The sequence below is a fragment of the Stegastes partitus genome, unplaced genomic scaffold (genome assembly GCF_000690725.1).
Source record: "Stegastes partitus isolate 25-593 unplaced genomic scaffold, Stegastes_partitus-1.0.2 Scaffold1736, whole genome shotgun sequence".
Classification (NCBI taxonomy): Eukaryota; Metazoa; Chordata; class Actinopteri; family Pomacentridae; genus Stegastes; species Stegastes partitus.
Genome location: NW_007579467.1, coordinates 16,903 through 42,212, shown reverse-complemented (window position 1 = coordinate 42,212; position 25,310 = coordinate 16,903). Strand labels below are relative to the sequence as shown.

Genomic DNA, 25,310 nt, shown 5'->3' with positions numbered 1-25,310 from the left:
CCTACAAGACAGCCACCACTTCGTCATATGGAGAAATCCAGAGTTCAGGCCCGTCGCGCCTAGTTACGGTTGCTAAGCTTTGATTGGACGATCTGTGTTTGGCGGAAGGGGGTTGGCGAACACTCAGTTGTGATGGCTTTCCCTTTCAGCGGTACAGAGGTGAGTAAGTGATGATCCTATCACAAGAGAAACTGCCGGCTCCAAATGCCAACGCCGTGTTATTTATCTTTCCTGTCCTTGATGCTGCGGGAGACTAAACACCACGTCGGACCGACAACCAATCCCCACTTCCCGTTTATCGCCCCCTCCTTTCTTATTCTGCCTCTCTCCTTTGTTCATCTGATTAAAATGCGTCCAGCCTCGTGTGTTTTTTTCCCAGATAGAGGCAATTTTTCCCCAAGAAGTCGCCTAAATTAAAACGTGCAGGCTAATTGCTCACTGAATTATCAGCTTGATGTGTGTTTAAGAAGGAATATTCACTAATCGTGCATAAAGTCATACTTGTACATAAGATTGTGTTTATTTAATTGGATTAAGTCATTACATTTGTCTAACTCTCTGAATCAAGTAGTTTCTGGGCGTTTTTTGCTCCTGTCACAGTTTTTTTCCACAACAATATAAAGTCCTGCACAACCATAACTACAAGTACAAATAAATCAAAAATGCATTTTGTGCATATAACACCATAAATCATACAAAATAAGAGAAAATAAAAATTGATTTCCCTTACTTTTACTTTTGATTTGCTTCCATAGCTGAGTCATATCGACTCTGTATAAACCCAGCCTGCAGTTCAACCAATTTCAGCCAAATAGTTGCCAAATTTTTGCCACGGGATTGTTCGCCACAGCTGAGTCCCTCTTGGTTCCCTTGTTGTGGCGAGAAGCACAGAATTTTTTGTTTTTAACAGAATCTGGTTCATGCACACGCCTCCTTTCTTTTGGGGGCGGGGTTTAATTAACATGATATGCAGGATGAAGTAATTTTGCGAAGCTATCACTATTTTTTAAGCTTGGATTTTGTTATTTTTCCCAAACAGAACCAAAAGGCACACAACACTAGCTCAAAGACCTTTGGAAAGTTGAAAATGGGATGATTCATCCTCTTTTTTTTCTTTTTTTTTTATAGCTTCTGTCTCTGATTACTTGTGCAATTTTGTCAATTTAACAAACAACAAAAAGAAAAAAGATCTTTCAAACCCATCGGTGGACTTTGGGGTTCACGGGGTTGTGCTGAAATTACTTTTCACATTGCAGCATAATTGCATAATGTATTTGCTCACAAAAACAGGGAACATTTTTACCTTTTTCAGTATCCCAGTGAGCCTCTCAGTCTCACAGTCGATGATAATTTGGCCCTCCTTCCTCTTGTCCAAATCCTGGAACACTTTCAAGAAGGAGGCCTCCGTCATGGTCTCCACGTTGACCGAGGTCACCAGCCAGTTCCTCTCCGCCGCCGTGTCCAGAACCTTCTGCAGCACCGACAGGCCTGGAGAAGAAAAGACACGTGCATTGGGTTGTTTTCGCAGGAACTGACTCAATCTTGGGCGAAGGAAACGCGAGAGGTAACTGCGTGGGTGTTTACAACAAAAGTTCTGCAAAGATGATGAATGAGCAGTTGGTACTCATCTGCTGAGAGCAATCCAAGAGCGTCTACATCTTATTAAAGCAGCATGAGACGTAAAATATGTGCAGGTTAATCTCATGCTACTGTGTAGTTATATTACAAGCGCAGAGATGAATTAAAACAACTTGTGAATCAAACAGAAGCAGCGCAGAAAGCCAAACTGCTCCCGATAAGCTTATCCATCAGGATCTCCCCCGTAGCTCCGGTGATAAAGTGTAACGAGTGGGACAGTCCATTAAGAACACTGACACGTACAGGTGTGCTCCTCCAGCTTGTACACAGCCGGGCTAAATAATCACCACTTTCATACTAATAAATGATCAGCCCGTGCATCATCACAGACGGCACACACTCGCAACCAGCTCCGCGTCCTCCAAGCACCAATTACAGGTGGCGCTACTCAATTACACTGTCGCCGATACGCTGCTGAGACCCCTTGAGCATCATAGAGGAAAAGGTAGAGCAGCCAATGAGCTGAGGGCTCATGCTAAGTCAGGAAATAAAAGGCGATTAGGGAACACATTGATCTTGAGCTCTGATTTACAGTCTGACTCACTGTTGTACTCCTTTGCTGCTGGCAGTAGACCAATCAGATTCCTCTCAAGCTGGCAGCCGCAGTTGTTCCACAGAGTAAATAAAGTAATTTCACCCACAGCATACTGGCAGCCATTACCCAAATGAATTATGGCAATTACAAAACTTAGAAATGTAAGCTAATACATGATGTAGCTGTGTTTGCGTTTCTTTCATTAAGCTGGCAAACACTGTTAAAGCCGACCGCCGGTCCACACGCCGCGCGCTTTACATATCCTCCATGCTTGTTTGCTCGTGTTCATACAAGCATTTTATAAGCAAACACACAACCGGTTTTTATCCACCACAACAACAACACAGACCCTGTCAAAAGACGAATGAGAAATGCAGCCACAGCGTCTGAAGGATGATTGCCTGCGCCTTATTAGAATGCACACCAGCTGCTCTCCAGGCAATTCACGCTGCTTATTTGACACCAGGTCGTTAAGAAATCAAAAGATGGATGGCGTTTCACCTCCATATGTGACCACAATACAGTACATATGAATAAATAAGACAACCTGAAAAATGTGAACGGAAATGATAAACAGGAGTTGGTAAAAAAAATATGAGCGGAAAGTTGGACTGGGATAGATGGCACCGTTGAGGGGGTCTCTTTCTTTTGCTCACCAGTGAGTGGTCGTAACTCTTGGTGGTGACAGATTTAAAAGTAGCTGTGAAACTGATGATAGGCATGGGAACAAAGGAGATAGTTCATCATGGCTGTGAATAAGATCAGTGGGTCAGCCGTCACTGAATGGAGTCCTGGTGGAAGTTTCAGCACCACGGACAGCAACATAACAGGAAGCAGTTAGTGATTCCTGTTTAAACATCTTATTTCTTTCCTAATATCTTTGTTTTTTTTATTTATTTAACTGTCAGTCTGGTTCTACATTATGTACATTATGTTCCAGCACTCAGAGAGTACAGCTGGGCAGCAGGCAAGACGCGCTAAAATTAGTGATTGAATCTCATTAATGGTTAGTGTTGAGAATGTTCTGTACTGTAATGCATTTCAGACAAACCTTGAGTCAGCTATCCTTAAATGCTATCAGTGTGGCTGAACTATTACATTGCTTATCTCTTCATATCTTCCATCTCCTCTTTATTCCGCCTCTGCTCGCTTTTTTTTTTTCTTTTTCGTTTTACCGTGTTTGCATCCGAACACCCTCTCGCATTTTTAAACGTTCCTGATGTGCCCCTATAAATCAGAGCCAGCCTGACAGGGAGGCTCGTAGGACCAGCCAAGGTAAAAATGGTCCTCCAAAGGCATCCTGGAAGAGAATAATATCATAATGGAATCTGGCTGTCATAAGCACCCTTTTGGCCAGAGGCTGTACACGGAGACCTGGGCACCAGGCAAGCGAGAGTAGAGAAAATAACACTTTGGGAAACCATTTCCTGAATATTGTTTATGATAGGTTTAATGGGCTATCAAATTTGTTTTCCCATTCTTGGCTTTTGAAAATAAAAATGAGAGGCACATTTATTAGGGGATGCAGCACTGTAAGAGAGCAAGACAGATGTTAATAGGAAAAAAGGGGGGGAAACATTAAAGCTCCTGAGATGGCAGGGAAGAGATAACACATTTGATATATTTGTTTGTCCTTGTCCACTTTAGATAATGGATTGGAGAAAAAAAAAATGAAAGAAATATAAACACATATCAAATATAAATGTATTAGGTGAGAAATTATTACCTCTTCATAGACGATATCACAAAGAGGTACCTGCTACTAGTAAGATGCTTTGATAAAATATTTACACACAAACATACCACACAAATCCGTTGCGACGAAATATGATTTTTCTTAAAGGCTTAAAATAACCCCGTAGGAAGGGTGACTACAGTGTAGTATCCAGGCAACAGAGGACCACTGGCTCCATCCCACTACACAATCACACTGGGGTGACCCTACACACACACACACACACACACACACACACACACACAGGCAACTCAACAGTTTGCGAGTAGATAATGAAGGGATCACAGAAGATACCAAAAAATCTGTGAGGCATGTGTGGCCGCTACGGCCATCATGCATCAATAGGACTAGAGACCACTGTGAAATCGCCGCTGTCACTGCTTGACAGTGCATTTTGCAAAATGACATAATGGCATTCGTCTTTTAAAGCTGACTTGATCCTGCTTATTTCTCTCACGCAAGTCAAACACACGAGCAGATAAAGGTTGCGGTAAGCCCTCACACTCCACACATTTGCATCTGCAAAGAAGCTGACATTTATACAAAGCGCGCATGCTTTTAGCCACACGCACAAATTACACCCATCGTGGTCACGCTCCAAAACGCACAACATCTGGGACAGATGGCATGGCATTATGGGAGAGGTATAGCTATTTGGCCATAGAGAAGAGGAAGAGGAGAAAGCAGGAGGCTGACAGGTGCGCTACTTTATTTTTTGTCAACCTCTGCGGGAATCTCATTAAAATCTTTAAATTGAACGTTACAGCACTTTTTTTTTTCTTTTTTTTTTCTTTTCCAAGCAACAAAAGAGCTGCAGCAACGTGGGTTACTGCTGAGAACTGCTCAATGAAAAGCTTAATCTTTTTTCTTTCCATTGTATGATTTATCTGCTAGTCACTGCGGGTCAATGTTTCTTTTTCTGTGTTCCCAGCCTGTACAAAGACGGTAGTCTAAAATAAATGCTCTGATGACTGCTCATTGCTGCACAATGGCTGTGACTGACCCCACTGCTGTCGCCATGGCAATGTGACGACGACAAATATTAGTTGGTTTAGTGACTGGTACTGGCTCTGTCTTCACTGCTTTTTCATGAAAGAATTCCCATGGTGAGACGTTGGCATTCAAAGACGAAGGACCGTGATCATGTTTTTGAGGACACCATCGTAGCTCATGTTTTGGATAAGAACTTGCACGTACAGTCGTTCACTTCACAGTCAAATCCTTTTTCTAACGACGTAACAAAAGCTTAAAGATGTCAAACTCATTTCCTACCTGAGTCGGAACTGTACATGTAGACGAACTTGGCCCATCCGTAGTGTTCGATGACTCCCACCAGAGCGTCCTGGAGCTCGGGCCTCAGCTGGATGACGAACTGGTTGGCCGTCTCGATGGGGAAGGACGGCGTGACAAAGCACACGTGCAACGCCCCGCAGAAGGACATGAGCATGTTGACCGTCTTCCTGTCATACAGACCGATGATGGCGTACACACCTTTGGAGAACTGGGAGCAAACTGCGAAGGACAAAACAGGAAGAAAAAAAAAAAAGAGAGTGAATATATGAGGTGTTAGTTTCGGAACTTTCCACCTGCATTGAGCGTGAAGGCGCGGGCAGATGTGGCAGATGTGAAAGCAATCCATAGTGCAGAATGCATACAGTGTTTCCATCTGCCAGGCACTTATTGCTTCTCAGCTGTGCATCATATTTTTGTAGGAGAAACAGCAGGGGCTGTAGGATTTTTCAACACTGGGACTTTTAAACTTTACTGTAGAACCTGCACAACTTTTCTGAACCAATTTACACACTGCACAGTATTCAATAGAAACACAATTATCTGCACTGTCTCGTCTATTGTTAGGACACGAAACCTGCTTTCTACGTAAAGCCTGCGTCAAATGACAGATTTCCTCCAGCAAAAAGAGTCAACTGTATATAATTAGAGTTTAAATGATTTGTCCAATAATCAATCAAGCCAGCTGCTCTCCCAGTCTTTCATTACCAGCGTTCAGAAAAATCGAGAAAATAAATGTCAGACGAGTCAATAATGGAAAAAGTCATTAGTTTAGTTGAATTAAATGGAATCAAATCAAAATAAAAGGAATTTTAACTAAACTGAAACCAATTAAATTAATTTGTGTATTTTGTTGTTTTTTATTATTGTCATCCATCATCTTAAATACACAAATATACAACATTTGTGATTTTAAAATGAGACTTTGTGAGGAATTCCAATTAAAAAAAACTCAACTATGGCTCTGGAGCATGTTTATGCAAACTTGCCCTGCCGGTCCATCTGTACGGCGCTGGTCTGTTTTGCCTTCGGTGGAGGAGGTGAAGGCAGATTAGGAGTAGAGAGGTTAATCAATGCATCCCTAGGGTTCCATTGACATTTTACTGGCAGCGGGAGGTCGTTTCCATCTCTCATTTGCTTTTTCTCCCTCGGTCTCACCATTTTTCTTTCTCTCATTGTCTATATGTCACTCCCTGTAATATCTTAAAATAGCAAATTTATGCTCATCTCCGTTTGGAAGGTGCATCCTCTTCCGTGCGCTCGGCTATCTTCGCAGTCGCAGGTCTGGACTGGGCTATTTTCTGCCCGCGTGGCGATGGGTGGGCCGTAGTTATCTTAGTATTTACCAAACAGATTGAAGTCGCTGCCTGTCCTCGCACGAGGGCCAGCTTGCTGCTAGGGAGCTGAGGGAGAGACAGTGAGAGGATGGCCCATACCCAAAACGCCTAACCTGTCACAGACCTGCACCCTCTGGGCAGGCACGTGTGTGTGACGGAGATAGAGGGAGAGTGAGAAAAATCAGCGGCATCACATAAAAATACATGCACACACACACACACATGCATATGCAGCCTCTAGTGCTCCAAAAGCCTGGTGACTCACCCTACTTAAAGCAAGCCCTGAAATAGACATTTTGCGCCTCACCACACTGACTCAGTAATAGAAGTATCTTTCCTTCATGGTCTGCACACGCTCTCACAAGTAAATGGACACTCTCTCAGATACTGCTTTCCACTAGCACACATTATACATCCCCCCCCTCCTCACACTTACAATTTTCTAGGGCCAATTTCAGTTGGTGTCCTCCATGTTCGGCCTGGATAAAGAGGTAATGAGAGCTTGTTTGACTTTTTGTGCAGCGTCCCATTACTCTGGCCTGCAGCAGGTTACCATGTTTCGCTGAATATGACTCATTTCATCATACCTAACGGTAGCCTGTGTTTGACACGAAGAAAAATAAAATATAAAAACACGCGGCCATGTGTTCGCGGACCCCCCCTCCCCGCGCTCTGAGCATGGCGACCATGTGCTCGACTGACCGGACACGAGCGTGACACGGAACATCAGTGCGACTCAGCGGTCTCGGTTCAGATTGCGGTACGGAGCAGCAGCATATTGAGAGTGTTTGCGCGCGAGCAGCTTGTTAGTGTTGCTCCACATGTGTAATGACATTGGAGGCAGGGCTGAGAGACCTGAAGTGATCTTGAAGACCCCAGCAACACCTGTCCACCCTGGCACTCCATATCTCCTCACCACAGTTACAGCTGCCATGGCGGCATGACTGAGGTTGCCCCGGCAACAGTCTGTTTCTCTGGCAGGGATTACAGTGGCTCAGAGCTGCTAAAGGACTTTTGGAAGATGGAGTGGGAATTGTGAGTGTTTGGACATTTTGTCATAATTAGGTTTCCCCTCAAGGAATTAGCAAATTTGCAAAACTGACTTGGCTTTGCAAAATCCTCAGATAATTTCCGAAATAATGGAAGATTTGCAGCACAGTTCCGCCGCACCGCGTTTTTATTTACACTCAAAACTAGTCAGGGATCACTTCCAAGAAGTACGGTCCATGATTGTAATGGATGACCAGGGGACTATGAAATGGAGGCAAAGCTGTGTTTCTCATTTTAAAGCTCATTTTTTATTTGGCTGTAAACAAATAACTACAGTTCCAACATCTTTAGCTGGGACGCTGGTGTCGCTATCCGTACCTACAGTTTAACCCTCTTTACTCCAAACAGTTTCTGGGCATTGTTTGTACATTGTTAGTCACTGTGGGCTCATTTTTCACTGCAACATAAAGTGCTGCACCTTTATTGGAAACAGCAGAACCATGGCTAGAAGTGGAGACAGCTAAATAATGTCTTATGTGCAGTATGCACAGTTATAATGCCATAAATCATAAAAAATGAAAGATTTGTTTATTTATTTTGCAAAAATGGAGGGGGAAAAATGGAATCAATATGCCTGCAAATTTACTAATACTGGAAAAAGAATGCTGCCTCCACATACTGTAGATATGGTACTAGCTACACTTTTAATTTGCATCCATGCTTTCTGTAAGCACAGCCTGCAGTTCAGCAGAGAAGTCTCACATGACTATTTTATTGCTGAGTCAGTCATGGCTTCTCAGTTGTGCTACAGAGAATTTTCTTTTCTTTTGGTTTTGACTGAATCTGGTTAGCGCAAGTTTTTTTTTTGTACAATGAAGTGGATTTTGATAAACAAGGATCGTTCTCAGCCTTAGATTTGGTTAAGTTTCCTGAATGAATGATGCATCAGGGATGAATAGTTTAAGGACTGTTGGAGAATTGAAAACCAGATGATTGCCACTGTTTTTGCAGCGTCTAGCTCTGGTGAATGGCGCCACTCGGGCGATTTTATAAAGACAGCATTCCTTTAAAAACCCACGAGTTAGCAACAAAATTCTTCGACACACAAATGCAGGAAACTTCCCTGAAACCTGAATTGAACTTCTCACCCTTTCTAAACTTTCGCTCTGAACGAACAAGTTGATCTGCATTTGTTGTGGCCAAAGAGTTTTGGGCCGCGGGGAAAAAAAAAGAGAGAAAAAGCTCCAATCCTAAAGGGACTGATACTCACACAACAGGAGGAGCTGTCAGAAGCAACTCACGCAACTCACGTCTTCCCTGTTCTCCGTTTCCTGTGCCCTGCAGCTGTTCCTCTGCTTAGCATGAGACAAATATCAAACGACAGACGTGTCTGTGCCGGCTGCACAAAGAGGGCATGTTTGTGACAGTCGCTCCTGCGTCTGAAGCCGTGGATGAAGGGAGGGCTACTTAGAGGGAGCGCTGCATTCTTCATACCGCTGCATAAATGTTTAAGTTTGAAATTTGAGTTCGACTCGACGGATAAATAAAATATCACATTGAACAGCCTTTTTAAAGCATCAAACAGCATTTTTTAAGTTTGATGAGTGAAAACAACCTTAATATTTGACAGATTCCGGAATCAAACAAAACATTTTATGAACTTATGTTCGGCAAAAGGAACCTTTAGATATCTAAGTTCGTTTTATATTTATTTAAATGCAGGTCAGATGTGTTGGCGAACGGACATTTAAGTCAAAAGGTGTCAAGGTGCCCTTGTGCGTGCTTATTTTTGCCTCGCTAACCTGAGCAGACGACTGCAGAGCCGCTCCTCTGAGTGCGCGTATGTGATTCTTTTTTCAATAACTCGGCTTTGCTTGACATGTCCAAAAAAAAAAAAATCAATGCAGTTGAATTGAATTGTACCGAAAGCACTCACAAGTGTACTTTTAGGGGGTTTCACACAAGCGGGTTTGCAGGAATCAATAATAAGAAAAGTCTTTTCAAGCGTGGTCCCTAATGCAGATTCAATAACACATGCGCTCATGAATTCACTTTGACCGCATGCAAACCACACTTTCTTGTGACATTCTCTACAATAGGGGGCCTCCACAAACACCCACACGCACAAGGAATACGAGGTTTCTACTATTCACCTCCCCTGGGACTTGCATGCTATTATACTGCGCTACATTAAGGTCAGCGGTACAGAGGGAGTTTCACCGCAGCAGGAAGCCGGGTTCAGCTGGAGGGAGCGTACTGATTGGAGGGCTCTTGTTCAGTCATCCATAAAGATCTGGTTTTTTGATAGGGGGCCCACTACCGAGGACTGACACGCCAGGTGACTCCGCCAAATAGGACACCCGATTAAGTCGCTCATCTTATCCACGGATCCATCATGTACAATTTTCTACTCTGTGTGTTATTTGTTGTCAAACTAAAGAAATCTGTTTTCCCGACGGTATAAAATCATTTTCCTCTGGGCATCGCCGGGCAAAGACTGTTAACAGTGAGCTGCCAAATCCAGCCCAGTTATCCTCCACCTCAGCATTAACCCTGCTAGATTGAGTCCCGCTGTCACACGCCGCCTTCATACAGCGAGCCTCAATCCTACAACTACGCCCGGGTTCGTAACGTCCATCCAATGTCACCTCTACGCCACAAGGCCACAGCTTCCGCACTAATGCCAGAGGAGGTCAAATCTGATTTCTTTTTCAGTCAATGCTGGTTAAAAAACAGGACCCAGCGTGGAAAACCAAGGATACGTTATCAAAGGAGTGCGACTAACATGTATTTTCAGTTGTTCTTTTTACATTATATAATGGATCATTTAGTCAATTTAAAAAAATACCTGTCGCTATTTACCCAATGTGACAACTTCAAAAGGATTCTTTGTTTTTTTCTCCAACCGACTGAAAAGGAAAAACCACATAATCTTCTTTTGTTCTTTAGCCATGCTAGCGGCAAGCTACAGATTTGAGTGATCTTCTTATTTTTCCCATAGTGCCAGCAGCAGGTTAACATTTTTTACTTATTTTGACCACATACCTGCACAATGAAAGCCTTTCCCATCAGACAATAAGAACATTCAGACGGTGAAAACAACAAATATCACAGCCATTTAGCATTTGAGCGACTCATGTTTTGTACATTTACATGCTTAGAATTTAAATTTTGGAGGCTAATATGTTTAAAAAAAAAAAGAAGCAACAAAACACTACACAGACTTATTAAAAGCCTGCTCTGACTGGCAGCTGGTGAACGTGAGGTAAAGTCGGATATCGTGTACCGTAACCCCGGATATGTGAGCAGAAGCAGAAAGACGAAGCCCTGGCAGAATTGGCTCCAGTGAGGAAATAATGACAGCCTGCGAGGTAGCTGCTCATTCTCTGTTTGAGGCTTTGCCAGACGAGCTGCTAGGCAGATGTGTTACATGGTGACATACTTAAGTAACAGAAGAAAAGCCTGGACTTCAAATAAGGTGTTACGGGCAGGTAAGGAGCTGTCTGTGGGAGAGAATATCTTTGGTCTTGAACACGTTCAGATCTTAAAATGCACAAAAAAATGCGACACTAATAAAAGGAAACAACCCACGCAGCGTGATATGAACTCTTGAACTGAGCACAACCTCACAGAGGACGTACAGATCTGCGAGATCTATCGAGATTCTTGTTCATTACCTTTCTATTGACCTGTGAACGGATAAATCAACTTCATCAACTTTAAGCGAGTGTTTCATGTCTTCTTGCCGTTCCTACAGTGTTACTCACTTCACCCACCGACTTCAGAGCACCATGTTGTAGAATATTATGCTTTTTGATTTATTATATTGCACAGAAGTGACCTGTAATGTGACATGTTATGGGTTTTTGTCACAAATGTTGCAGCACAATCTGCATAGATGATCACATTAGCTGCTGCATGTATGAGTCTAAAGCACCACAGGACCTTTGTTGCAAGTCATTTACTGACATCTTTCTAATGCTGGTTCTGTAATAAAGTCATAACAATTTCATTACTGAAAACAGTGATAATTACTGCAGCAGCTAGACATACGGTGAATACAGTAAGCAAGTGATTTCATCATGTATATCAGGCATGGGGATCATTAGAATATGAAAATCACTATGAAGAGATGAAGAATGTTACAGGTTGTTCACTGTGGGAGATCGTTTGGTGTATTTGATACTGTGCTGATCCAAAGAATCGGTTCTGTGTTGGTACATGAGCAGTTTTGTCACTGTTATTTCAGAATTTGAATAGAATTTTGATTGTTATGGATTGGTGGGATGGTTTTCGGTGCTTATCTGGCCAGGAGTCGAGGTTTAGCTCGCAACAGGCCACCATGACAGGGACTTCTGTAGAGATGAATGGATTCTGAGCAGTATTAATACGCAGATACGAAGTCTGAGGTATAAAAAAACCAACATCCTTGTAGCCGTGTGACGCACACAGTACAAGGAACGCACTGTAAAATCTGAGAAAACTGTCTTTCAAGTGTTTTTCAAACAAGGCTCAGTTATATTCAGTCATTCTAAATTCATTCTTTTGAAAATCTGTAACAAGACAAATGTGTAGGATTAGAAATAATCACTTATAAATACACTTTAAATACAATTAACAGAAGATTCTTGTCTTGTGAAACTGAATTACTAATTGTACAACAGCATTTTGACGTTGTTTTAAGATCATTTATAGGAATAAAACCCAACTAAAATTCCTGGTGTCATTATTCTACTGTGTTTATACATTGCTTTACTGTACATGAATACATCCTGCATTTAATAAAAACATCAAACAAAAAAACTGAAAATACACTACAACCGGCAGAAACTATATTTTTCTCATGGAAAAATCCTTTAAGTTTTATAATACATGTTTTTTTTGTACAGTGTCAGCTGGTCATGACTGAACCACAATGAATGCTGCTGTATGTGTTTAGTCTAAGGTATCCCTTTTGAAAGAAGAGAGAGATGACAGACGCGCAGAGATTGCTGTCACATCAAGCAGTAATATACACCATCTCCCCAAGGGTGAAGGGTCACTCAATCAACCACAGAGCACTTTGAAAGGAAATAAACACATCTGACACCAGCCACTGGAAGACGCACACAGTTATCGTCCACTCAGCCACCCATGGCTAATAACTGCCAGATAATGCGTGTAATAAAAACTGAGAGCATGTTGTGGTCCCTCCGGTCCCATCCATCTTCTAGAGAGCTAATCAGCTATGTTAATGAAAGGCCGAATAAAAGAAGTCAATAAGCGATTTGCGCACGCCGTGTACGAGGGTGCACGCGCTCCGTACGCCCACCTCAACACCCATCTGGAAAAAAAAAAAGTCTCGCTGGTTTCGACAAGAGAGCGTCTCACACAGCTTGTGCTTGTGAAAAATCCCTCAGGTGATGGGTGGGGGTGGCCCTCCAACACAGCATGACTCACACAGCGCAATCAATCTCCTTCTGTGCAGAGGACAGGGACCCAGGGGACCGAAACGCAGCTACCAACCAGGATCTGCATGGAAGTCTCCAGACATGACTGAGTGGGAGGGTTTTTAACTGAGGGAGCAGGTTTCGGTGGGATCTCCTGCAAAAGACTTTAAATCTGTTCCTGAGAGTCATGCCAACCTATGCGTCCAGGGATATAATGTATCAGTGTAGTGGAAAGAGCTTATTTCATCCATGCATATTCTAGCAGGATACCGAGGCAGGTTTTAGGGGGTTTTTTAGGAAAGGGGGGGGGCCTGGTTTTGCCTCACTGCCTTCCCATCTCTCTAGAGTACCCATATGCCCCATGGAGAGTTGTGCTCCAGAGAGGTGCGCTCGCTGTTCCCTGGTATAAACAGCTTTAGCTCTTCAAGCTCAAGTGAGATTTACTGCCTGTGCAAAAGCAATAAAACAGTGTTTATGTCACTGTTGTTTCCAGTGCATGTAGCAAAAATAAAAAAATAAAAAAATAGGAAACGGGGGACAAGAAGACAGAGGAGAAAAAGTAATAGGAGAGGCAGTGATAGAAAAAAAAAATGAAGAAAATGAAGGCAGACATGAACTCTTAAGCTTCACCCGCTGGGGAATAACAGTGATCTGAGCAACTGACCAATCAAGCAGCTCTTAGACTGTAAGTCGGGGAGCATCAGATACTCATGAGAGACTACATTAGCTGAAAAGTGTGTGTGTGGGGGGGGTGGGGAGGGGAGAGTAATGGAAGGTTAATAAGGATGAGCCAAAAAAGCAAGAGTCTTGGAAATGTAAGTGACGGCAGACAGAAGGTGAAAAAACAGAATGATTAGTGCCTGTGAGAGGAGATGATAGGGAGAACGCTGCGAACAAAGGGAACAGATGCCAGCCTAGCAGTGGGAAACACAGGGACCACACAGCGAAATCTAGATCACTCCTATTTCCTCTAAGTAATAAAACAATGGCACCGCATCGCCTCATTAAATGGGTAATCGAGGGTGTGAGAGCACTCCCCTCAGCTCCCAACATCTCTCTCTCCCTTCTTGTGTCGCACTCTCTAACCCTCTCACACTAGGCCGTCGCCTCTCCTCCTTACTGTTTCGCGCCGTGTTTCCAATCTGGTTTGCGGCGGAGCCCTTCGCCGCCTGCTGAATAAATGCTTACCTGGGCAACGGGTCAGAAACGCGGCCCAGACCAACTCCTGTCAGGGGGTATGGAAACTCCAATTATCTCCTTAACAATCATCCCTTCGCAATTATCTCCCCATCTGCGTATCGGTGTCGACAGGTGCAGAGGGACGGTCCCGCTCACACACACTTTCATTTTTTCTGACAGAGCAAGTGATGGAGGTGGATATTCGGAGCAAGAAGAGCCAAACACACAACTCGCATGCTAATTTAACAGGAACCTCTGTATAAATTAACAACAAGTCTTTGGCAAATTCCAGCCGAGCTACAGGGAGCTGCAGACCTGAACAGAATCCGTGAGCGCTGCCAGAAATGCCGCATTCGTTTTCTTAAATTTAACTAAAGCTGCAAAAAAGGAGCTATTGTGACTGATAATTACTTTTTTTTTGTGATTATTCAGTTATTCCAAAAAGTCGAACAAATGTCCCGTGACCTCGAGGTGATCTCCTTCAATACCTTGTTTTTGTTCAACCGCCGGTCCAAAAAACCCCAAGAGGGTCTGTTTAAAATAATGAAAAAGCAGAAATGCACTCGTTTCAGAAGCCGAACTCAGCAAACATTTGGCACTTTGGCTTGAAAAATGAATAATGCATTATTACAATCAGTGAATTTTCTGTCACTCATCAAGAAATTAGCTACGACTGACGGATACGAGAGCAAATCTGCAGTAGTTTCTTCAAAAAAAATGCATAGATTAAATCCTGCATGCTGGTGTTATCTGCTTTTCCATCTCACTACTAATATGAAAATTATAGGTGAGTTATAAAATCATTCATATTCAAAAAAGGACCAGACAGAACTTATGCAACTCAAGAGTTCAGGGTCTATTTTTTTTTTTTTAGCCTTTCAGAATCTAAGTGTAAGGAATGAAGAACAAAGGATGATACTGCACCGCAACCTGCAAATATAAGCATTTTTGAGTATTTTAAAATGTACAAGGGATGTCACAAGAACTAAGACTTGGGTACCAAATCCGCACCAAAATCCTTAAAATGTGATTTTTCTGGGGTACTAAAAGTACACAACAGAGCCCAAACAATACCAATTTTCTCTATTCATTTATATTAACATGGTAAAATGCAGTACATTTCACAACCTAGTTAGAAATTTACTGTGAGGACACTGTTTGACTCTGTACCACCATCTCCTCAAGTGTGATACGTGCTCTGCTGCAGGTGCTACAGACTGTGATGAGATTAAACAGTCAAATCAAATCAAGTTTATTGTCATTTTGCTGTCCACACTCAGTAGTACAGGCAAGATGAGAGAGCGTTTCTTCAGGATTATTCAACCAGTAAGTTTTGCAGAATGCACATCTGGGATAAGACACTAAATGTATCCTGAAGGTGCCGCTGCGTCCATGCACGCCTCCATTCCTTGGACATGGTGAACCTCTTCAGGTCCCGGTAGGTCTTCAGGGACACAAAGACACACATGATGGTGTGACGATGGTGAAGCCACAGATGCTGCCCAGAGTTAGCTGTCTGTCTGTCTGCATCCCCTCCAGCTGTACGTCTGGGATGCTGTCATGGAGCCATGTTTCTGTTAAAGCAAACACACAGCAGTCTTTCCACTCTCTGTGGGTTTTTCTCAGCAACCGTAGCTTGTCCAGCTTGTTGTGGAGGGAGCGGACATTGGGGAGCAGGAGGACGGTCCTGCTGGTCCGGAGAGGTTAGCCTTTAGCATGAATCCCGGCTCTCTTCCTCCTCCTTTGCTAACGTCCGTACCGTTTGTGCTTCCTTCTCTCTCGGCGTAGTCCCCGATCAGACTCTGTGTTGGTGTCGTTTGTCCAAATCACAACCAGTCGCCGCAATTCCATCACCGTTCACTTTCCTGACGCCCAGCAAAGTCTCCCAACAAGTTTTGTGGAATTACCGTCTGGGATAGACAAGACACTCAAAGTGTTCACTTTCGTTGTCTCCTGAAGTGGCCGCTGCATCTATGCGCACCGCCATCACCATGGCAACAATGGGGTCGACATACACTCTGCTGGACAAACTCTGTGATGAAACAATTTTTATATCTATATCCTTTTCTGCATTACAATGTGGCTCTAGTAGTGAGGTAGGCGCTAGACGTAGTGGAGATACTAGAACACACGTAGGATGGTGGGGCTAAGCGCTGGTGCGGAAAATAAAACAAAACAACATGTCCAGAGCTGTTTGGTTTGGTTGTTAAATTTCTAATAATAACAAGTTTTAATACATTTTACTGTGTGAAAAAGCTTCATCTTCACACACAACATTCACAAAGGCTGATGTTAGCTTGGTTGGGCTAATGTGAGCTGGATGCTGCACACAACATTAGCAGGCTACCATCAATATCATTCAGCCTGTCAAAAATAAAGTTGTGTGTCTCTGCAGCAGTTATTTTCTTACTTTTGACATCATGAATCTATGAATTTGGAATCTCTGTAGTATAGGTATTTGTAATTTTCACTGCCCTGACATCCCTACTATCTACTGTGGTAATGCTAACGTAGCATATCATAAATGTCAGCAACTGCTTTATGTTGTGAGATTACAGATGAACAAAAAGTCCTCTGCAGGACTGAGACATTCAGGACCGACTAGAGTAGGTGACGGATCAGTTATATTGATATTATCCATTAAATAATATCGATTTTTAGGATTGACCAGCTATCAATCATCCATCCATCCATCCATTATCTATACACTGCTTAATCCTCACTAGGGCCGTGGGGGGGCTGGAGCCTAAGCTATCAATCATCTGATTCAATATTCTGCACTTTTCCTTTCATTATCTTTCTTTTTTTAATTGATTCCCAATGAATAAATCAATGAAAAAATGTGAGCTATAACAGCCTCACGACCTGTAGTTACCCCTCTGTGGTCTGGAGCATCGCATCTGATTGGTCACACATCCCGAATAATAGCCTATCAACAATCAAATATGTTGAAAAGTTCTTTTTTAACCAAAAAACATGTAAACATAAACAAATGTCAATGAACTTCTGCACTGGAGTATGAGTTATTCTAAACTTTTACAGTGAGATTTACTTTTTTCCTGCAAATCTGCATCAATTTCAGTTCTCTGTATTTTTGGTTACTAGAAGTCAGTTTCAAAAAAAGACCTCGACTGATGCCTAATTTTAGTTCATGATATGCCAAGCCAAATTCAGGATCAACAGCTGTCCTGCTCATTGATGCATCACACTGTAGCCACAGAATATAATTCACCTACTGACAGGAGGGAGTAAACACATTTGTATTGTGTAATTGCAAACAGTGTCTCGTTGTGCACACACAATCCTGAAATGTGCATTCTGTTTGGTTCTGTGTGTTCTCCAACTTTCAGCAACTGTTGCAGGTCGGCGTCAGTCATTTAGCACCGTGAGCATCTGCGCGACCGTGCCGACGACAACAGCAGCCTTGTCACCATAAGAGCAGTTGCACTATGTCACACTGTTTAATATGCTCGTAGGCTTTGTTCCTCATTAAAGTACACCGAAGCTCCTGAGATCTGCTGTATGACAAAAGAGGGACTCCGCTTCTGTCTTTGCTGCGAAAACATGACAGCTGCCATCACCAGGCGCGCTTCCCTCCACCCCGCCGCACAAATCCTGGTCCTCATCTCCGAACACATTGTTTTCTAATTGCCAGCCCCACACGTCTCGGCTCAGACCTCTACATCCCAGCTGCCGCTACCTCCAGAGACGACAGATTTGTTTTAAAATTCTTGGTGAGCTCGCATGAATACAGAGGAGGATTCGGAGCCGGCTCAGAGAAAGACGGAGGGGAGAACAAACAGGGAAGGAGTGGACGCAGGTATCAGTAACGTGTCTGTGTTTATGAGCTACGATGAAGACGGGTTTATTCTCCTCACAGCAGATTTCCCAAAACCTCAAAGCACTGGACGGCCATTGAGGTTACTTTGATGTGGTGAGTGGTTCTTAGAAAATGGTCATATGAGGGCGAGGAGATTAAATGACAGGTTGCTTATACTCGCTTTCCTCACAATTTCTCTCCTGCCCCATGTGCACATTCCCTCTTTTTTCTTTCTACAAAGCAACACAAACACACAGAAACAACCTCCATCCACCCTTCTGCTCCACACTCTATCACTCTGCTGCTTGGGGAGAAGTTTCGGCTGATCTACATTGATTGCTATGGGCCATTCCCTTTCCCTGGCACTGTGGAGCAGCAAAAAAAAAACAAAAAAACAGTCCAAGCCTTCTCATTCATCAAACCAGCACCTGCCAGACTCTTGCCCAAGAGAACTACCGTCAGTTTTGTTTTTTTTTTCCTCCCCATTTTCTTTGTTTCTTCCCCCCTTCAACAAATAACTGTCCCAAACAGTCAGGAGGGAGCGGCGATCTGCTACTCGTCCGCCTTTCACAATAACATATTGAACGCTCGGTAATCCCTCTGAACATGCACGCGTCGTGGAAGTCAGTCACCGCGGCTGTACCTCAATGACTGACACGGTGGCTACACAATAAAAGACAACACCCCAGAGCCTCACTGACAACCAGCCACCGGGCCTGAAACTGCAGCTTAACCCCCACCGCACACCGCGCACACCCCCCACCCTCCTTCCACTTAGTGCTTTCACCCCAACTGAGACGCTCCGTTCTGGGGTGTTGTTTTTTTCCCCGGGAGGTGGAAAAAGAGAGCAGCAAAAAAAAAAAAAGGGCGCATTGAAGGAAACACGGAAATAAAAGGTCTCCCGGAGACAGACGTTTCTGTTATTTTTTTCTCCACTTTCTCCAGGCAGATCCTATAGAAAGTATTTTTTTGAGCATTACAGTGCTTAACAGAGTCATTTGAATTCTCTTTTTTCTGCCGGGTTATTATTACATATTTATGCTTATAACTCCATGGAGTGATAGCTTTGGATGTGCTGCATTGAATAATACATTAAATGCATCTGCTCAAGCTCTGTCTCTTGTTAGCTATTGTGTCTGTGCGCAAGTGTGTGACCACAAAATTTCACAAAGCAGTCTCACATGCTCGAACACATTTGTGTTTGGTAGTCAGACCATGATACTACACGCTGATGGGGGGAGAACTTGACCCAGGTGAGTGCTGCAGTAGACGCACATATGGGAAAACACAACATGAAGGCAACTGTTTTCTCGAGTTAACGATAGAGTTCCTGTTTGGCACGATATGAGTTTTGTCCACCATTTTTGCTTTGGCATTCTTCTTAACTCACTAAGCTACTGCTACAGTGAAGTCTGAATGGGCTTTTTAAAAAGCCAGAATAAGGTCATGTATAACAGTGCTTCTGAGCGTGAGGGTCCTCAAGGGGCTGATCAATTTTGAGAGGTCACAAGATGATTTTCCTGCCAAAAGAGGATCCCTAAAATAATTTGAATAACATAGTAAAAAGCTATCCCTCTTTGGTGGACCTGCTGTTAACCCAGCAACACTACAAAGCAGCAATGATGGGCCAGAAATAGACATTTTTTTTGCTTTACAGGGTCACAAGTCAAAAAGGTTGGGAGCTATTGATCTAAAATACTATATTTTGCTAAAAAGGCCAAAGCTGCATACCTAAGAGCTCTTCCATTTCAAGTAAGCAAGGTTAAATTTGACATTTTCCTCAATTTTCTCTTTCAAACACAATGAGTTAACTTCTATTTTTAACCTGCCTGACACGCTTCTCCTGAGTCACCTCCACTGAACGCCCTGTTAGTGATGACCTCATGTGTGACGTGGTGCCACTTCAAAAACCCAGCTTTCTGATCTATTGTTTCTTTTTGGAGAAGTGGTTACTGGATTTTAAATTGAAATTCCAATGTGTATTTAGCATAGGTTGCATTTCAGGATGTGCAGCACGTCCGACCCTGTGTTTGTTGAGTCAATGGCTTTACAAATATGTGTCGTTCTACTTGTCATGCCTTTGATGGTATCTCATTTGGTAATGCTCCACCACGTGTCTAAAATCTATTATGTCGTGAATGCTGAACTGAAGCAGCCCTATAAAAACATATATATTGCAAATCAAATTGCAATTGTATTACATTGTCATAAAAATACATGCATTCATACAGACTGCAAACAACAGCATCCCTCTGCTCAGTCTTTCCTGTTCACCTACAGCCCACCTGTGACGTCTCATCCTATTGCATTGCAGGTGACCGTATGCTCCAAGGGCAAACGTGAGTGCAGCTATATGACCAGTAAACACAGGCAGCACAACGTAAGTTAGAACTACAGTTGTTCTCCACGTTATTGACAGCGAACGTCACCGATGTGAGTCCATTTCACAACACTGCAGCAGCTGATTTACCACCGACGTTCGACCACCCCTGGACTTGACCTCTACCTGTACACTCTTTCTTTGACATAGACCTATACATCCCATCACCCGACAGTAATTCATATCTGTCCTCCAGGCATGCCCAGAGGGAAGGCATACCCTACCCCCACCCGCATCTGTGCTCTATTGATCGGGCCGGGCAGGCCTCCGTGAAGCGCTCACTTCATTGATCATCGCTGCCTCATAGATCCTCCTGCAGTCCTCTTTAACTGACCCTCCGAGACCCGGGGAAATACTGCTGCCTACGTTGCGGTGGCATCACAAATCGCCTTTTCCATGAACACTAATTAGTCTTAATGAAAGGTTTATCATCAGGATGGCTGAACTGGACACAAAATCAAATGCGAGTTAGTGACGCGCAGAGCTAAAGGCACGTCTAATTTTATAAATTCCACATCCTGAAATGTTACATTATGTTGCTAGGAGCAGTACGCTGGAGACGGGTTTTTTTTTTTTTTTTTAAAGCACCAAAAATAGCCAAAGCTTAGCCTAAAACCTCACCACATGTAGGATATCAAAGAGAAAAGTAGATCATATAGGCATGAGCCTGCAGGGGCTTTGACATGAAGTGACGCCCGTATTATAAACCAAGTCAATAGCAGATTATGGTAATGTGATCTAACTGAGGGGGAACAGTGACTAATATTCTCCACGTACACACAGCAATCCCTGGCAGTTATTTTTAACCACTGGAAACATGTAAAAGAAGCCAGTCCAGCAAGCACTTCCACTGAACACGCAGGCACGTATAGAAAAAGAGCCATAATCCATCGTGATGATTGCTAATTCCACCATGTTTTTCCCTTTGGTCCTTATCTCGCCTCATTGTTTCCTCTTCCACCTTTGCCCTACTTCACCCAACCTCCCCTCTCCCCCCTCTGCTAGCCACCCAGGGCCCGGTTCTCCAACTCTTTTAGGCAGGTGCCAGCGAGTGTGTGTGAGTGCACGTGTGTGTGTGTGTGTGTGTGTGTGGTGGGAGGACTTGCTTCTGGAGGAAGCGGCTAGTCATAAGAACCAGCTGATGAGTATCACCCTCATCCGGAGCTCCATTCATCCCAGTGCACAAGGGCCCATTCACCCTGCTGCTTTTCACACTCGTGGACCCCAAGAGCCCCGGGCACATTCCCACACTTACAGAGGTGAACTGTCACTCACTCAAGATATCCTTCACACACGCCAGAATGTGGGCATCCAGATGCAGACACACACACACAGAGTATGGGTCTCGGGGTATGGTGTTTTTTTTTTTGTTTTTTTCTTCTCCCCCCTCCAATCTGACTCATTATAAACAAGCCCCGGAGCTCTTTTTATTTCCTCTGCAAAACACTTCAGTATAGCCTCCACATCCAAATACTCTTTTAGAAGAAGTGACACACAGCAGGAAGAGGCGTCATTTTCATTTCTGTCATCTCCCCTCCGCTGTGAATCTTTGTGACACGCTTGTACCACAGCCCACCATCATACCCATGGACGACGGCGATGTGCATGACATGCGATAAAAAAATATAAATGTAAAAAAAAAAAGATGTCAAATTTGTGCCTGGATAGAAAGAGCACACCAAGAGAGAATGTGTACATCCTTTAGAGCTGAGAGTGACAACATCTAGTTTAGCTCTCGTAAAAATCTGAACCCCAATCAGCTCCGAGCAGCTTCCTGGAAACTTTCAGATCAGGATGTTTGTGCTGTTGATTCCGATGTTTGTGGAAATGTTAAATATTCATCTAGAAAGCAGCAAATCTATACTTTTAATTGCTTTTGGAGGCAATTCTAATTAACTGTGTGCAAAGACAGAAAAAAAAGAAGCAGCTGACAGAAAGTATGCCATGCTGCACATTAGTTATTTAAATTGTTCTTAAACAGTCTAGTGTCGCTGCTGTCTCTCCCCTGGCTGCATGCTGTGACAAAGACATTAATGCACCCTCCCCGCTACCAACAACACTATCCGCCTCCCTGCTGCTTTAGGCTCCATGTTTGATCCGCTGCAAAACGTGCACCAGCAGCCTGGCCCTCATATTGGCGTCACACTCCCTTCTGAGCAGAGGACAGTCTCTAATAATGAGGGCATCTTGGGTGTGTTTACATTTCATTACACAGCTCTGCCTGGCGCTCCGGCCTGAACGACTGGGGGGGCTCGGTGGGTGATGTTTGAGGTGCCGGCGGGGAACTTTGGAATATTTTTCCACAGCTCACGAGGGATTTTTCGAAGACATCTCCGGATTGAACTACGTGTTGTCTCCTGGACCAGTGGCAGCGTTACGCTAAATAATATATCTGCACTATATCCAGACAGACAAGGGTAACTATCCTTTTAGTGCTGCTTCAACATTCAGCAGCAGCCAACGCTGGCTGTCTACAAATCTACACGAGTGCATTATTTCCAATCCGATTCCAAGCTCATAACTGAATCGCATAAGAACTGCTTACAACCACATTACGTTAAAACTCACGCCATTGTGTTTTGTGTCCCCCTCACCCCAGCTCCATCCCTCCCCCTCCTTTTATTTATGTCACTGCACACCAGTGGAAATGGATAAAGATCAGTTTTAGAATTCCAGGGAGGTTTCAAAGTGGGAATGCAACAACTGATGTCTGCAAGTAGTAATCAAATGTCTGTCACTGAGGCACCTGGCAGAGAGAGAGACAGACAGACAGAGAGAGAGAGAGAGACTCAGCTGTCAAAGGGTATCTCCTGGAAGTGTGCGACTTCGCCGTGGTGAGTGTGAGTGAGCCACGGGCGAATTCAGAGGAGTGGAGGGTTGGAATGAGAAGAAGAAGAAGAAAAAAAAATCACGACTGAAAAGCCTCAAGGGCGACAAAATCTTGTCAGAATACAAAAGAGGGATAAGTGCAGGGTTAACAAAGAAGAAACAATTTGGGCTGACATTTCTTTTATGAAGCCCAGACATGGAGCTATTGTTTGGCTGGCATAATGACACACATTATCACCCACAGGAGAATGGCACCCCCACTGCTTGGACCAGAGACTCACAATCATGACTTTTAAACTTCCTTGTTGCCTATAAATCTCGCATGCCAGTGCCATTACCTTCAAATCCTTTTCATGAATTAATTGAACGTGCCCTCAGGTCTATCTGTGCATTCATATTAATACAATTAGAAAAAGATCAGCCTCAAGTCCTGAAAGTTGAAACAATTATTTTTGCATGTGTGCGCGCGTCTTTGTTCAGGTTTTTTTTTTTTTTTTTTTTTTTTAAGGGTGGGAGTGTTTAATAGTTCTGCCAGGAGAAGATAATCGGATTGTGATCCGTGGCTAATTAGAAATGCATTTAGAGTCGTTTTTCCCCTCTTTGTTCGCATCGTCTGAGAGCTCCGGTCTGCGCTCTGGCTCTTTGTTTTCCACCTCGGCGTAAAAGCAGGAAGAGGCGCACTGGGATCAGGCGTTTTATTTATTTATTTATTTATTTTTTTTCCAAATCCATATAGCTGTAAAACCTGATGTTATATGACTGTAGGATTTTTTTTTTTATTCTGCCGCTGCTGTTGCTGATGCTGCTGCAGAGGTTGGCTTTAAATCCCCGTGGCTTCCCCGGAGCGCAAATCATGCAGCAATCATGCAGAGGAAAATAAGTCCTTTCGCGGTCCCACGCAACAGTTAATAAGATAACCTACCAACACGCGTTTTGCACAAGGCCCTATAATATGTGCGATTTTTCAGCCTACACTACCGTTTTTTCTTCCTCTCCCTCCTCTTCCCTATGGAGTTCAAGCGCTCTTTGCAAAGTCGATCAACAGATTGAGTGGAAGTGGAGCAGGTTGGGCACACAGAATGAGGCACATAGCAGAGAAATGCAACGCGTTTTCCAGCCAGATTATACTCACAGGCATATGTCATGGAGAAGCTATTCCCCATTTTGACCATATCCACCTGCGGCACCAGTTTGGGGATGTCCTGGTGGTGAGACAGGGCGAACCGAAAAACCTCATATTCGTGCGATTCGGTTGGGAACAATCCTCCTGTTGAGCAGCAGAAGAATCAGGAGTTAATGTTGGACCCACAGACAGAACACAGAGGTTTAAAAAAAAATAATACAAAAAGACACACTAAAGATCTAAAGTTGAATCAGAGATGTAGATATATATTTTTTGCGCGGAGACAAAAGGTCCGCTGGGTGTGCGCCATTCTCACCTATATTGATGTTACTTGGAAAACTTGAGCTTGAACCCAAGCACATCCCCAGTAAACTGGTGTAGAGGATGGTGAAGCTTCGCTGCATATTTCCTTTTGCATTGGCGAAGGGAAAAAGAGCCGAAATCCACGCATAGGTTTTGTCCGTGTGTGAAGTTAAATCCCCCGCTTCCTCTTTCCAGCTCCTATCGCCTCCCGTTAGAGCAGCATTTGCACCGACATCGATTCAGCGCCGAGACAATTATCGCAATGGCGAGAGAGGAGGCACCTTTCTCTCTCTTCTTTTTTTTTTTTTTCTCTCCCCCCTCTCTCTCTGCTGATGCTCTCTTGTCCTTGGTTGCTGCTGTATCAAACGGAGAATGACTTCAGCATTAGACGCACTGCAAAAAATATCTTGGATCCGAAAAAGCTTAATCACAATTTGAAATTACACCATCTCTCCAAAATTAAAAATAAAAATAAAAAATTCCCTTTGCAATGCGGCGAGATGACTCCACTTGTTATTTAAAAAAGAAAATTTGGGTTCTTTACACAAGTGTCAGTGCAACAAGGCAGACAAGAGCGCAGTACTCCAAATGGAAAAGACATCGACAAATGACCAACATTCCTCCGAGAGGCTGATTGGTGCAAGAAACGAGTGACAGCACCTCATCCTACAGGAGGATTTCACCTCCGAGAGGGAAAATTGACATTTTCACACTCATTAGCC

At 43.5% G+C, this 25,310-nt stretch overlaps 1 protein-coding gene across 3 annotated transcripts in view; it reads right to left on the bottom strand.

Annotated features, from left to right (window-relative positions):
* Positions 1 to 24,773, bottom strand: part of gria1a (glutamate receptor, ionotropic, AMPA 1a) — an 84,700-nt gene extending 59,927 nt beyond the window's left edge. For 2 of the 3 annotated variants that reach the window (XM_008301945.1, XM_008301946.1), the window contains exons 1-4: positions 24,602 to 24,773; positions 24,295 to 24,429; positions 5,181 to 5,420; positions 1,304 to 1,488 (exon numbers count right to left, since the gene is read on the bottom strand). In XM_008301945.1, coding sequence (XP_008300167.1) covers positions 1,304 to 1,488; positions 5,181 to 5,420; positions 24,295 to 24,429; positions 24,602 to 24,689 — 648 coding nt within the window. In that variant the 5' untranslated portion in view covers positions 24,690 to 24,773. The remainder of the gene's footprint in view (positions 1 to 1,303; positions 1,489 to 5,180; positions 5,421 to 24,294; positions 24,430 to 24,601) is intronic. The other variant, XM_008301947.1, reaches the window with a different exon arrangement.
* Between the last annotated feature and the right edge of the window lie 537 nt (positions 24,774 to 25,310).